We start from the raw sequence: 12,745 nt of genomic DNA, 5'->3' as shown, positions 1-12,745 counted from the left end.
CCACCCTGCACCCACCCGAGTAATTAACTACACTCTGAGAGCTTCTTAAGATGACATCAGTCACCAAGGATTTGTGGGCAAGTATGCATTGGACTTTAAAGTAGCCTGCAGGTCTGAAACATCACTGTCTCCCATGCCTTACCTCTCTAGAGCTTTCGAGAGCGCTTTCTGCAAGTTGGTAGAAGCTGCCGGAAAGGGGAACTTGACAGCAATGCTCCTGCAGTAGTAGAATATGGTGGTGAGGTGGTCCCCTTTAGAGGAGGCCAAGATCGCTAGCTGATTGTAAGGTTGACCTGTTCCAAACGAGAGAGGGAAAACATTCTCAAATCACAGCAAGAGACCGATGTGTGAGGAATATGCGTCTCTACCCAAAAGACAGCACACACTTTCTGGAAATTTCTATTTGAGAATTTCTTTCAAACAAATGGTTTGGTTTTCAAACAGTTCAAAAAAATTGCAAATTAACTCTTACCATTAGATGGTACAAGCTGAGCTGCATGTCTGTAATAGGACTCTGCCTGGCTGGTTTGGTTGCGGTAACGTGCTAAGGATAAATTTTAAAAAATGTTAACAAAGAAAAATACAACGGAAAAGCACTCTGGAATTATAATTTCAAAACCATTTCAACACATTTGATTCAGATAGTTTAAGCCATTATTGTTACAACTATGATGAACTGCAACCTTCACAAGAAAATGAACAATAGACCTGTTTAAACCCCATAGCCTTTCAGCAATATAAAGTTGTTTAAATTTGATGGTTGTGAGCACTGAAAAGCTGCTACAATCTCAGGGCCTATGATTACTGCAGACTCATTTAGCATGTAATGTAGGGTTTAAATTCTGTGAGCACTGTACAGCAGGTGAAACTCACCAATGTCTCCCAGGTGAACGAGACAGTGCTGGCAGATGTAGGAGCAGGAGCTGGGCTGTGGCTTCACTATGGAGCCGCTGCTGTTCTGCTTATTGCTGATTATTCCCAGCTGAGAGGATTTCACCCGGCAGGGCAAGTCCACGTTAAACACGGTGCACAGCTCCTGCAATAACTGCGAGGAAAACAACACAGTTCATATTCCCAGCGCAAGATGCGCTTAATTGAATACTATATCACCCTCATGCCACCCTCACCTCACCACCTCACCCCCCCCCCCCCCCCCCCCCCCCCCCCAAAGAAGACTTTGCTGCCTATACCTATATCAGAGATGAACACACCATCTTCTACCCTTGGTTACCAAACTGCCCATGTAATGCTTTGTATATTTACCTAAAGCATTCTCTCAATATCTGATGAGATCAGATAACAAATAATATGTAGTATTTAAGTTCTATGGCATTGCAGAGGCTGTGTTCTTTTCACTGGTAAACTCAGCCAATCCCCGTGACCTGGCAAATGCCAAAAAAACTTAGTGGAACTCAGGCTGTGCTGCCAGATTGGGCTGGTTGGTAGCCCAGAGGACTACTACGCAGATTTATGACCTGTCCACCCTGTGTATGGTGAAGGCATTTTGCATTTCATATGCAGAAAAAAAAATAATTATTATAATTTGTTAAATTAAATGCTAATTGTTACACTGCTATTATACATAAATATATACATTTATCCAATGATACAACCCCACTCAGGTGTAGGCGCTACGCACCTGCGTATAGAAGCCACTAGCTGCCTCGAGGAAAAGGGACAGGTTGGCCTGCACCTCGCTCCTGTTGGGGTTGGCTCTGTTCTTGGCCTGACTCTGTAATGTGGTTATCTGGTTCTTAAAAGCGTGGTTCCAGCTGGAGAACAAAGAACACACAGGACAAAAGTGAAATACGGTGGGCTGCGTTACAACAGCAGTTCACCAAGGCAAGACAGGGTCATATTCATGGCACCGACCTGTCAGACAACCGGACAAGAAATTCATGAGACTATATTTTAAAAGACCATCATCATGCCATTGCGGCATTTTAATACATCTAAAGACTCAGCCAGGATCGTCCTCAGTTCACACACTCACCAGTTAACCAGATAAACAAAGAACTAAGGTATTACATGATTACAGGAAGAAAACGTATCCATAAAACAGGATGAGGAACTGTTACAGCAGCTTACAGGTCTTGTTCAACTTTTTTGTCCAGGGCGTACTCCAGGTCTGTCACCAGCATCTTCTGGTACAGGTCCTGCAGGGCCTGTCTGGATGTCCACACCTCTGCCGGACCCAGCTTTGAATCTGCACAGACCAAGAACACTGCACTGCATTTACACTGACTTTTTACTCTGCTGCATTTACACTGACTTATACTGTGCTGCATTTACACTGAATTATATTCACCCTGTTGCATTTACACTGAATTATATTCACACTGAATTATATTCACTCTGCTCCATTTACACTGACTTATATTCACACTGCTGCATTTACACTGACTTATATTCACACCGCTGCATTTACACTGACAGTGACACATACTGATAAATTTCTACACTTTCACTTATTTGTCTCCACCATCAATTCACTCAACTGATGTCATTGTGAATGTTGGAACAATGTCAATGGTTTTCACACTAAGACCATCACTGAAGCACAGCAGTCACAGTAACACCATTACTGAAGCACAGCAGTCACAGTAACACCATTGCCGAAACACAGCAGTCACAGTAACACCATCGTGGGAACACAGCAGTCACAGTAACACCATTGCTGAAAAACAGCAGTCACAGTAAAACCATCATTGGAACACAGCAGTCACAGTAAAACCATCGCTGGAACACAGCAGTCACAGTAAGTATCATAGAATATATACACAACTGTTTGTTTCATGCATTTTATACCATTTAAAGGGCAAATATGCTAAAAGTCAACACCTGTAAGTAGTTAAAACATCACAACTGTCACCAACCACAGGCTACATTCACGTAGTAGTAAATCAAGTCAACGCATTAAAAATAAGGCGTTACGCTTGAATGATACAAAATGTGATGAAAATGAACTGTTAATTCAGACAGCAAACTTCTCTGAAGTGCAATGATCGAAATAAAAGAAACAACACAATCGACAATTAGCAAGTAATTCAAAATCAAATCAGCCTGAGGGCTATGTAAACACTTCTCATGCTAGCATTAACCCAATAACGTAAACATTTCAAGCATTTCTCCTACTCCACACAGAATTAAAATTACTCAGACAATTATTTTACGCGTTCTTGTTTTCAGGAAAAGTGACAATGAATATGTTATTGCATCATTTTACTCCTCGATTCATGAGCCGGCCACTAACAAACATTCCTCATTCAAGACTCCCTTTGTCCCCGAAGGATTGGTTGTGCCAGTAGCCTGAAGATTTGCGCGCAGGGTTGAATCTGCAATGGTTTCCTAGAGAGCTAGGGGCAATGAAGGGGGTAAGTGTTGACCCAGCGGGCAAAAGACTTGCTACAATACTGGGACGCTAGCCAGTCAACACAGCTTTCACTCATAATGGCAGAGCATTTCCAAAATCTATCTTTTTTTTTTTTTCTCTGAATGGGAATTTAAAGGGGGTTTTACACTGACTGACATGCAGTTAGTTATGAGGAAGGTGGAAGTTTCAGTACTATTAAACAAGCCATCTTTTTCCTGCAGCCTATAATGTGAGAGATGTGTGAGCAATCGCAATAAAGCACGAGTGTATAGGAAATCTGTGAGATAGGTGAGCCTCGCTGGAAAAGGTTAGTAAGTATGCCACGCAGCAGTCGCGACAACACCGCCACTGGAACACAGCAGTAACAATAACACTGTCAAATCACAACAACACTATCACTGGAACACCTGTCGCAACAACACTGTCACTGGAACACAGCAGTAACAACAACACTCACTGGAACACTGCCGTCACAACAATACAGTCACTGGAACACATAAATCACAACAACACTCACTGGAACACAGTGGTCACAACAACGCTGTCACTGGAACACAGAGGTCATGACACTGATACTGGAACACAGCCATCACAACAACACTGTCACAATAACACAACTGCCATAGCATCAATGTGTACAGTACAAAACTGGCACTAGGTGTGTTCTTTCAGAAAGAACGTTTCAAACAGAAGACAGATCTCCCTGTTCTATAGCGCAGTTAACCTCACACATTTCAGATTATAAATTCATGACAATGTGCAAAAGTCAAGCTATGGTGTATCTGGCTCCCTTTGGACTTGCCATCAGTGGTCGTACGTTTCATTACTGTGGTGCCTGCACCCAAGCAGAAACACTGAAAATGAAGCACCTGGACAGATGCACTCACCCAAGAGACAGTGACTGTTTTACATCCCTCAGGTCACACAGTAATACAGGAGAGCTAGCACACCAATTGCAGGAGGGATATTTATCTCTGTGACAATAACTGCGCATGTTGAAGACACCTGGTATACTACTCAAAACTTGGCTCATACACTGCTAATTACCCGTGCCCTACAAATACCAACCTGGCTTATGAAGAGCTTTGGAACATGTTGGCATTCTTTCACATAGTCATTTCTAAAAACCAAACTACAAATTCAATTTATTACACCATTCATGTGGGACATGTCCACAAAACTCACTGATCTCTTAGCAAACTCTTAAAACTGAGTGATTACTAGTCGGTGCCTCTTCCTATTTCCCCTGTCCATCAATCAACTTCAGAAAGCTGTCGGCTGTGGTAAATTACCGGGTGAAATATTTTGCAGTGCAAGCTTCCTATACACCCTGTTGTCGGGTCTACCCTTCCTCCCTGGTATGGATGTTTAATTACAAAAGCCAAAACTGTCACAACATCACAAAAGGCACCAAGTAACAGACCACTTAAAAATGAGACGAAGAATAACTATATAAAGCATAGCTGTGAGAACAACATTAAGTAAATCGGTAAAACCCGTCAGAGTAAATGATAAAACCGATGTGAAACTTACCAGTCATATCCGCCTTCAGGGCCTCTGCCTGCCTGTTTAAATACAAAGAAAAGAAACATGCCATTGACTGCCAGCATACAGCAACACAACATAAAACTACACACACAGCTACCTGAACATTATGCTTAACTCGATCAGTGATGCACAAATACGACACAGGTTCACAGATCTTTAAATCCACTGGGTGGCTCATCCAATAGAGTCTGAAATGCCAGCCAAGGCAGTTGTTAGAGATATGTGCACAGCATCTACCCAGCACTGAAAACATGACTGAAAAGAAAGCTTGTTGTACTGCTGAAAAGTCATTTTCATTGGCCGTTGATGCTATGGAAAGGTTGGCTCCCTTGGTCTTCACAAGGTGTGAACAATATGGAAATTATATGCCAATGTCAGTAACCAAACTTTGGTGGCCATGATGGCAGATGCAGGCATTCCAACAAGGTTTCTTTCGATGTAATAAGATAAAGATATAATAAGAAATAAGAAAGAAAAATAATAGAGAATGTCAGTTCAAAACAATACAAATCAATAATAGTAGTGCATGAAAACCTTGCCACGTTTCAATTTTCTCAAATAAATGTGATTTATGCTCCCCATGCCTTCATTATATTGGATTTTTTTTTATATAGATCACATCTTTATCACAAATGCATGGCACTTTCATTGTTCAATATGATCTAGCAGAGGTAAATGACAACCACTAATGAATATATATTGTTTATATAGTTTGGAACAGAGATAAAGATGATAGGCCTATATAGAGTATTTTTGCATTAATTTTATTTCAGTAATGCTTTAAAATGCAGTTTAACGGTTTCACAGGTTGAATAAGAAAACAACACAAGGCTGAAGGTTAACTATCAAAACACAATTTCCATTAGTTTAAATACAAACCGTGGGCTTAATCTGGGCTTACTGCACTTACTGGAAATAACAGTGGATGTATAAAGTTAAAATGATCCTACTTAAATTAATTATAAAACATCTGTCTGGGGTAGAAATATATAGAAATATATACACCATTGAGAAATTGACTGTGCAAAACATGTATTGGTCAAACAGAAAAATACTATTCTATTTACTCTTGTATTCTACAAGGGTAGAACAAAGTACTTACAATACCCAACAAATACAGTGGTCACACTAGCCCATGGAATGCTGCGTTCCACGTTTCAAAATCGGCATTTTACACTAATTCACTTGGGTTCTGATAAAAACCATTTTTGCCATAATATGCCAACTCACAATAACAACACAATAAATGTATGTCGCTCAAGAATTTCATTATGACACTGAAAATACCTGGTGCAAGAAATTGACACAGTTGTGACTCCAAAAAGGAATTATCACTGCTCATAAGCACCTGGCAACACTACAAGATCTTATCCTGTGTGACCAATGAACCATTTCATGATTTAAAAAGTGGACCACTACAATGAAGTCAACTAAAAGGGTAGTTAAGGACAGCATAACACATGATATTTTCACACAACATTGAAAACAAAGATCTACACAAGGTAAACTCCTGTCAACTGTGCTGAAACAATGAAACTACATAAAATTCTTCCTGTTGGGATTTGGTGTCAATTTCAGACTGAAAAGAGTACAGGCAAATGAGGTCAGGTACGGCATTGCAATTGAAGAACCCCACTCTCCGAGAAGACTGACAATTCTATCAATTTGCAGTCCTGGACAATTTCTGCAGGTTTTCACACAAACATGCCCATGCTTTTTGCAAGTCAAGTCAATCAACAAATTTCTCTCTTCATATGTAAAACAAAATGCCCAACAAAATTTGACCGGCGGAAAGAACTTGAAACACATCAGTCAATAACAAGCAAGTCTTTACGTTCTATTTGATTATTATTAATTTCACTTACTCATTAAAGTGAAATGTATCAGGCCATTGCCTGTGTCGCATAAAACACCCTGCTCTAGTGATGTCTGTGCCAACCATAATACAAATGTGAATAACAGCAACTTTGCTCAGCAAACCACTGTTTAGCTTTATTAAACCTCAACATTAAACTGTATTAAACAAAGTACTCAACATTAACAAAGACTCACTTCTAGTCCTAGTTACTGATCACAACCCTGGACATTCAGCAGCTACAGGCCAAGAAACAATGGCAAATGTTTTTAGGTTGCCTAGCCAGAGTACTGCCAACAATCCCAGAATATATTTAGGACCCTTTATAAAAGTTTATATATTCTCAATTTAGGTAAAACGGGTCCTGCAGAAAGGCAGTTTCTATCTAGATTCAAGACACTCAGGGCCACTAAGAAATGTCAAACATATCAGCTTGCTTAAAGAGTGATCCTCAAGAAAGATTGCCAGAATTAGCCACGTGTTCTTACTTAACAAAAAAATTTTAAATTAAAAATCATAATCTTCACCCAGTGCAAAACAAACAGTACAACTTAAAGTTAATACATTATTTGTAAGGATGCAGGTTGTCTCAGACATGGCAACATACATAAGCATTCAAGGTACAAAGACATGAGTTCTGACAGAGAACAGGCGACAAACAGCAAATAATGCACTTTTTATGCATAACTTTACAACTTAAGTGACGGATTCTTTTCATTATGAAGTGAGTTCGCTATGGTTGCACTAAATGTGTGATGTTCTGACAGGAGCTTAAGTTACCAAGAGGAACAGAAAATATAGGCAGAGCAGCGCGCTTCTGCTCCACTTGAGCTCGCACAACGAACATCTTTACCATGTCGAACTTTCAAGTCGCCGTCGTGAGGTCGTTTTTTCTATTATTGGGATGTAGCTTAACGGTTCGTGCTAAGATCAAGTGTAAACAGAAGTACTGTGGGCTGCAATCTACTCTAACGTTAATCACATTTTATTTTAAAATGGCGCAAATTTGTGTTTTTGGAAGCACTTGGATGACAGTGGAATCTGATGTTCATTCCGTGTTCACTTGAGTTTCCACCTACGGTTTTTACCATCGAATTAAAATAGCATCGAATTAAAATTAGGCCGATGGAAGAAGTAGAGCACTATTTGACAGGAAGCGCTAGTCTTATTCTCCGCACAGCTTTCTCACTATTTAGCAGCCAACCACTGCGGCAGTTTATTATTACAAGCACAGAACTATAAGAGACCTAAGGTGATAAATTCTTCACGTACAGTTATTAATGCCGTCAGGAATTACCGTCGTGTTGCATTGTTGTAATTCAGGTGGTTGTTCCAGTGATATAATTTTCCCACCCCAGCAACCTAGCCACAATATACAACAAAACGAAACCGATATTGGCTAGCTAACCATGTTAGGCCACAGAGAAAACATCCAAGTCATTTTCCTGTCGCTAGCTAACGTTTCCTTTCTAGTCTTATAACGTTTGCGAGCCGATAGTCCACATTACACATTTTGATCTACCAAAGATCTGGCTAGCAGATACAGTTAGTGTAGTGAAATCCCAATATCTAAGGTCGACATACATTCAACAACGCTGTTCTGATATTGAAACCATTGCATTGTAGCTGTCTAGCTAGCTACGGCTAATGTGACCTACCTGAAAAAATCCACTTCTGGACAAAAGACCAAACAGAGCTTGCTTTTCGTGTGACTTGGCAAGGCGTAAGGTAGCTGGCTACCCAGCCGTCTCATATGCCTAGTTAACTACCCACCTACATAGAACATTAACTTCTGCTACTCCTGTGACAACGAGAATTGTGGTTTATCGTGTAGTAGTAACTTCATAGCTGGCTAACCAGCTAGCTATCGTTAGTCAGCCAGCTTGCTACCTGGCTGAGTTTTTGAGCGGGGGCGTGAGTCAATCTCTTTCACAACCTCCAAGCGTCCACAACTGACACAGATCAAACATAACTAGAAAGTACGTCGTTAGCAACTTAGTTGCTGTGCTCTTTTCGGCTGAAATAGTCGAATGTTGGGTACGTTAGCTAGCATGTGTATGCAATTTTGATGAAGCAACTGGCCACCAGAGACTCAGGTTATGTAGATGACAAGAGTAATGGACACCTGGCGGGTTCTGTCAGATAACTTAAATTATGTTATACAAGCTAGCTCAGCTGTATTTACATGTACTGGGTGATCTTGAATTTGAATCTGCAAGCGAACACAAACAATAATAGCTAGTTTAATTACTTCAAACATGTGCACTCGCTATCACCATGCGAACATTACAATCATTTCAGCGTAAGATTCCACGATCACCAGCTAGCTGAAGGTTGCTAACGGCTAAATATATAACACAGGTACCAAATGTAGCTAGCGTGCTGACGCCTTTTTGGAACCCGTCAGTTTTCCGACTGGATCGTTTACATTCCCATCTGAACGTAAGGGTACGACAGCTAAAAATGCACATCTGCCTAATCATTACCCAATCTTAGGTACCATTAAACTAGCCAACTAGCACCAGTTGAACGCACAGTTAGCATGCGTTAGCTAGTCGCAAACGTTAGATAGCCAGGAATCAAACGTAACCTACTCAACGAAGTGGTTGCCTAACTTGTAGTTATTTGTCTAATGCAATGCCGTTACATCTTAGCTTTAACGATATACATTTGCTACACAAATATGCATCCGAGTGAAATTAGCTAGTCTAGCCGACCAGCTAGTTAGCTTGGGCGCATTGGTTAGCTCAACGTTACATCCAATAACTTAGCAACAAGGTTGTCGCTGTCAGTGAGCAGGCTAGCAAAATTAACCATAGTGTTCACTTTATGGTTATCACCTTGTTCGCCCGCATGTAACGGGCTAAGTAAGCTTGCGGGCTCCATTATAAATTGGTTATCTGACCACCACTGTACATCTAACTGGCGAGGTGCATTCACCATTTACTAGCTAGCTAGGTTGGACAGCTTCCGACCAGCTTCGTTCGAGACCTCAAAACAGTAACGTTGGCTAACGTTAGCTGCATAGGCTAAATATTAATCGACCGCCTACACCAAGCCAGTGTGATATCGTATGTATGCATTTCTAATTTAAGCTATGTTAGTTTGAAAAATCAGTCACTGGAAACATTTACCTTAAGTATTGGGCGCAGAGGTTCATCCTGCTCAATCGCCTATCTTAGACGAGCACTGGTCCAGCAGAAGCAGGAGCAATTCCCGGCGCCATATTGTTCCTCTCTCCGTCACCAACAGGAGCCCGAGCGGACAAACATACCATCTTCGGGATCCAAAGAAGGGAGGGAAACCAAAACCTTTGAGCAGCCTGGAGCTAGCTAGGTAGTCACTGTTAAGTTACTAGCTAGCTAGCAGTGCTCACCACTGCAGTCACAACCACTCGATAGAACGATGAAATATACGCTTCAGTAGCTTGCAGTCCAGCAGACTTGTACTAGTTAGCTAGCAAAATATCCACGGGGTTAAGAAATAAACGTAGAACTATAATAACAGTAGCTGGTAATGGACGAACTCGATACTACTAGTCAGTCCCCTCGTCCTCGCGGTCCCGGTCAAAAACAACAGGATCACGATCGCTCACTTGGGTGCTTTTTTGCTACTATTTCTCCCCTCCCCCGGTTGATTTAGGAAATAAACGCCATTTTGGTTCAAAATAAATCCATTTTAAATGTACGAGTGAATATGGCCGCTCTGACAGCAAATTTCTTCTCCGCCCATTTTGTGAATCATACTGGTCCATGTGAAGAGTAGCGACACTGATAAAATTGGACCATGGATATAATTAGCGCCATCTTGTGTGAGGAAAAAAACATTGCCCATGCGCAATGCATGGTGACGTTTGAGGTGAGGCTAATATGTTACTATATTAACACTAAATAAAACTTCGCACCAGATAAATCAGTTTCTGAAGACAAAATCACTGACACTTGACAATTTTTTTATGTGGAAATTGTTTACATACTTTAAAGATTGCTGAACAAGATCCCTTCATTGGCTCAGTCACAGATAATATCTGGTTGGAGTGGAAGAAAGAGTGGGAATTGTTTTGGCATAAAACTTTAAAAAATGGCTTCACCAAGAACTAAAGATGATTTAGAACTAGATCTGCTACATTGTAGAATAACTTAGTCAGAAACATGTAGCCTATAACAAACACCCACTGGAGACAATAATAAAAAAATAAATTAATTTCACCCTACAGACCAATTTAATTTAGCTTGAATTGCTCAGTTATCTGAGAATATACCAGTGTGATTCAGTGACGGGTACAATAAGCCTAGTCATATCAGAGAATCTACGAACAATAGCTTGGTTTGTTCTGTTAGCTGCTATGAATCTACTTGAACATTTATATGAACATTGTATTCATTTTTGCCACTGGACATCAATAGCTAAAGTTAATTCTATTTAACATGGTTGATCATAACAACTAGTACCTTACTTACAGCAGCAACCTAATGAGCATAACACACACGCTAACTGGTTTCTACATTATATATAGTCAGCTCCATATAATGTTTGGGACAAAGGCATTTTATTTTTTCTCTACAATTTTAGATTTGTAATCAAACAGTCCACATGCGATTAAAGTACACATTCTCAGCTTTTATTTATTTTTGTACACTTTGGTTTCACCCTTTAGAAATTACAGCATTTTTTATACATGCCCCATTTCAGGGCACTATTTCTATCATCAGGCCAGTTAGTGGAACTATGACAATCTGCCTGTTTCAGTTGTTTTTTTATTTTTTTATTTATTTATTATATATATAGTTTTTCAATCATTTAGTCATGCACTCGGCTTTGAAATTATGTATTGTAATCTTTCTCTCTGAATCAGTTTTCTAAATTATTGCATACGCAAGGCTTTTAAATTGCTGTAAATTGTGATGCATATGCACTGCAATGTATAAACAGCATATACACTGCAGTTATGAAAAACTCAATGCAAAAAGGACAGCTTTCTTTCTTAGCCACAGCTTTTTTTCACACTGTTGGATAACACTGGGTTTTCCTGAAAGGCACAGTTTTAGTTTTGTTTTGTTTGGTTTTGTTTTTGGTTGCATTTTTCTCTGTGTTGTATAACATCACGCTTTTGTTGATCTCAGGGTCAGTGATTTTGTATTGTTATTATTTGTTGTTGTTGTTCTCTCAGGCAATTGTTTCATGTTTCTGTGTTGCACAGGGTCTTTTCTCTCAAGCACAGTGTTCATGTCATATAAGACAGGTATTTTCTCTCTCAGGCACAGTTTTTGGCATTATGTAACACATTGGATTTCTCTGACGCATTGGTGAAGCTAAAACATCGCCTTTGAGATATGCACCTGAGATTCTCGTACACTTGATTCTATTTTTGTGCAAAGTGTCAGGTAAAATGCTTCAACTGGAGACAGTGGCGGGAGTATGAAGGCGGTAGTCCTGTTATATTACAGGTCAGGGCTTCACTGTCATGTGCCTTCCTAGCTCTATTCTCCACTCTATGAGTTCAACAGGTGTGACCTACATTCTATTCAGGGAAATGGATGGAGTTTAGATTTACTCCCCATGCGGCTTGTCCCACCTTGACTCCAACATCACTTGGTTTTGTTTTGGGTCTGTCCTTTTTATTCTCACACCGAAACAGGGATAGAAACAAGGAGATTATTATATTTATTTGCCTATATTTCCAAGTATGCAATGTACTGGTAAGATTAACACAGTAGTTCAACTGTATGGGTAATTCTAATCATATAACTTGTGATCTGTTTAATCTCATTTCAGATGAGAAATAGGAACTTAACAAAATACTGAAAGGAGAAATCCAATTGTAGAGACAGGTCAGCATGATCTTACATATCCTCTTACGACCCATTAATTAATTTTTTTCCCCTGTAAGGATGAAAGCCCCTTTTTTCCCCACTGGGTTTCCAGAGGATAATAGAACTTTGGTCAAGGATGAAAATAGCTAGTGAGGG

General features: G+C 40.1%; 1 protein-coding gene across 9 annotated transcripts in view; it reads right to left on the bottom strand.

Moving 5' to 3' along the window:
- smg7 (SMG7 nonsense mediated mRNA decay factor) overlaps window positions 1–10,531 on the bottom strand; it is a 28,106-nt gene extending 17,575 nt beyond the window's left edge. For 3 of the 9 annotated variants that reach the window (XM_035421928.1, XM_035421929.1, XM_035421930.1), the window contains exons 1-7: window positions 9,911–10,531; window positions 4,907–4,938; window positions 2,089–2,206; window positions 1,640–1,772; window positions 874–1,045; window positions 473–544; window positions 143–293 (exon numbers count right to left, since the gene is read on the bottom strand). In XM_035421928.1, the coding sequence (XP_035277819.1) occupies window positions 143–293; window positions 473–544; window positions 874–1,045; window positions 1,640–1,772; window positions 2,089–2,206; window positions 4,907–4,938; window positions 9,911–9,936 (704 nt within the window). In that variant the 5' untranslated portion in view covers window positions 9,937–10,531. Of the gene's footprint in view, window positions 1–142; window positions 294–472; window positions 545–873; window positions 1,046–1,639; window positions 1,773–2,088; window positions 2,207–4,906; window positions 4,939–8,434; window positions 8,674–9,910 lie in introns of those variants that run through there. The other 6 variants (XM_035421925.1, XM_035421927.1, XM_035421931.1 and 3 more) reach the window with 4 other exon arrangements.
- Window positions 10,532–12,745: the final 2,214 nt, after the last annotated feature.

Source organism: Anguilla anguilla, chromosome 6, assembly GCF_013347855.1.
Source record: "Anguilla anguilla isolate fAngAng1 chromosome 6, fAngAng1.pri, whole genome shotgun sequence".
Classification (NCBI taxonomy): Eukaryota; Metazoa; Chordata; class Actinopteri; order Anguilliformes; family Anguillidae; genus Anguilla; species Anguilla anguilla.
This window is presented reverse-complemented; position numbering and strand designations above follow the sequence as displayed.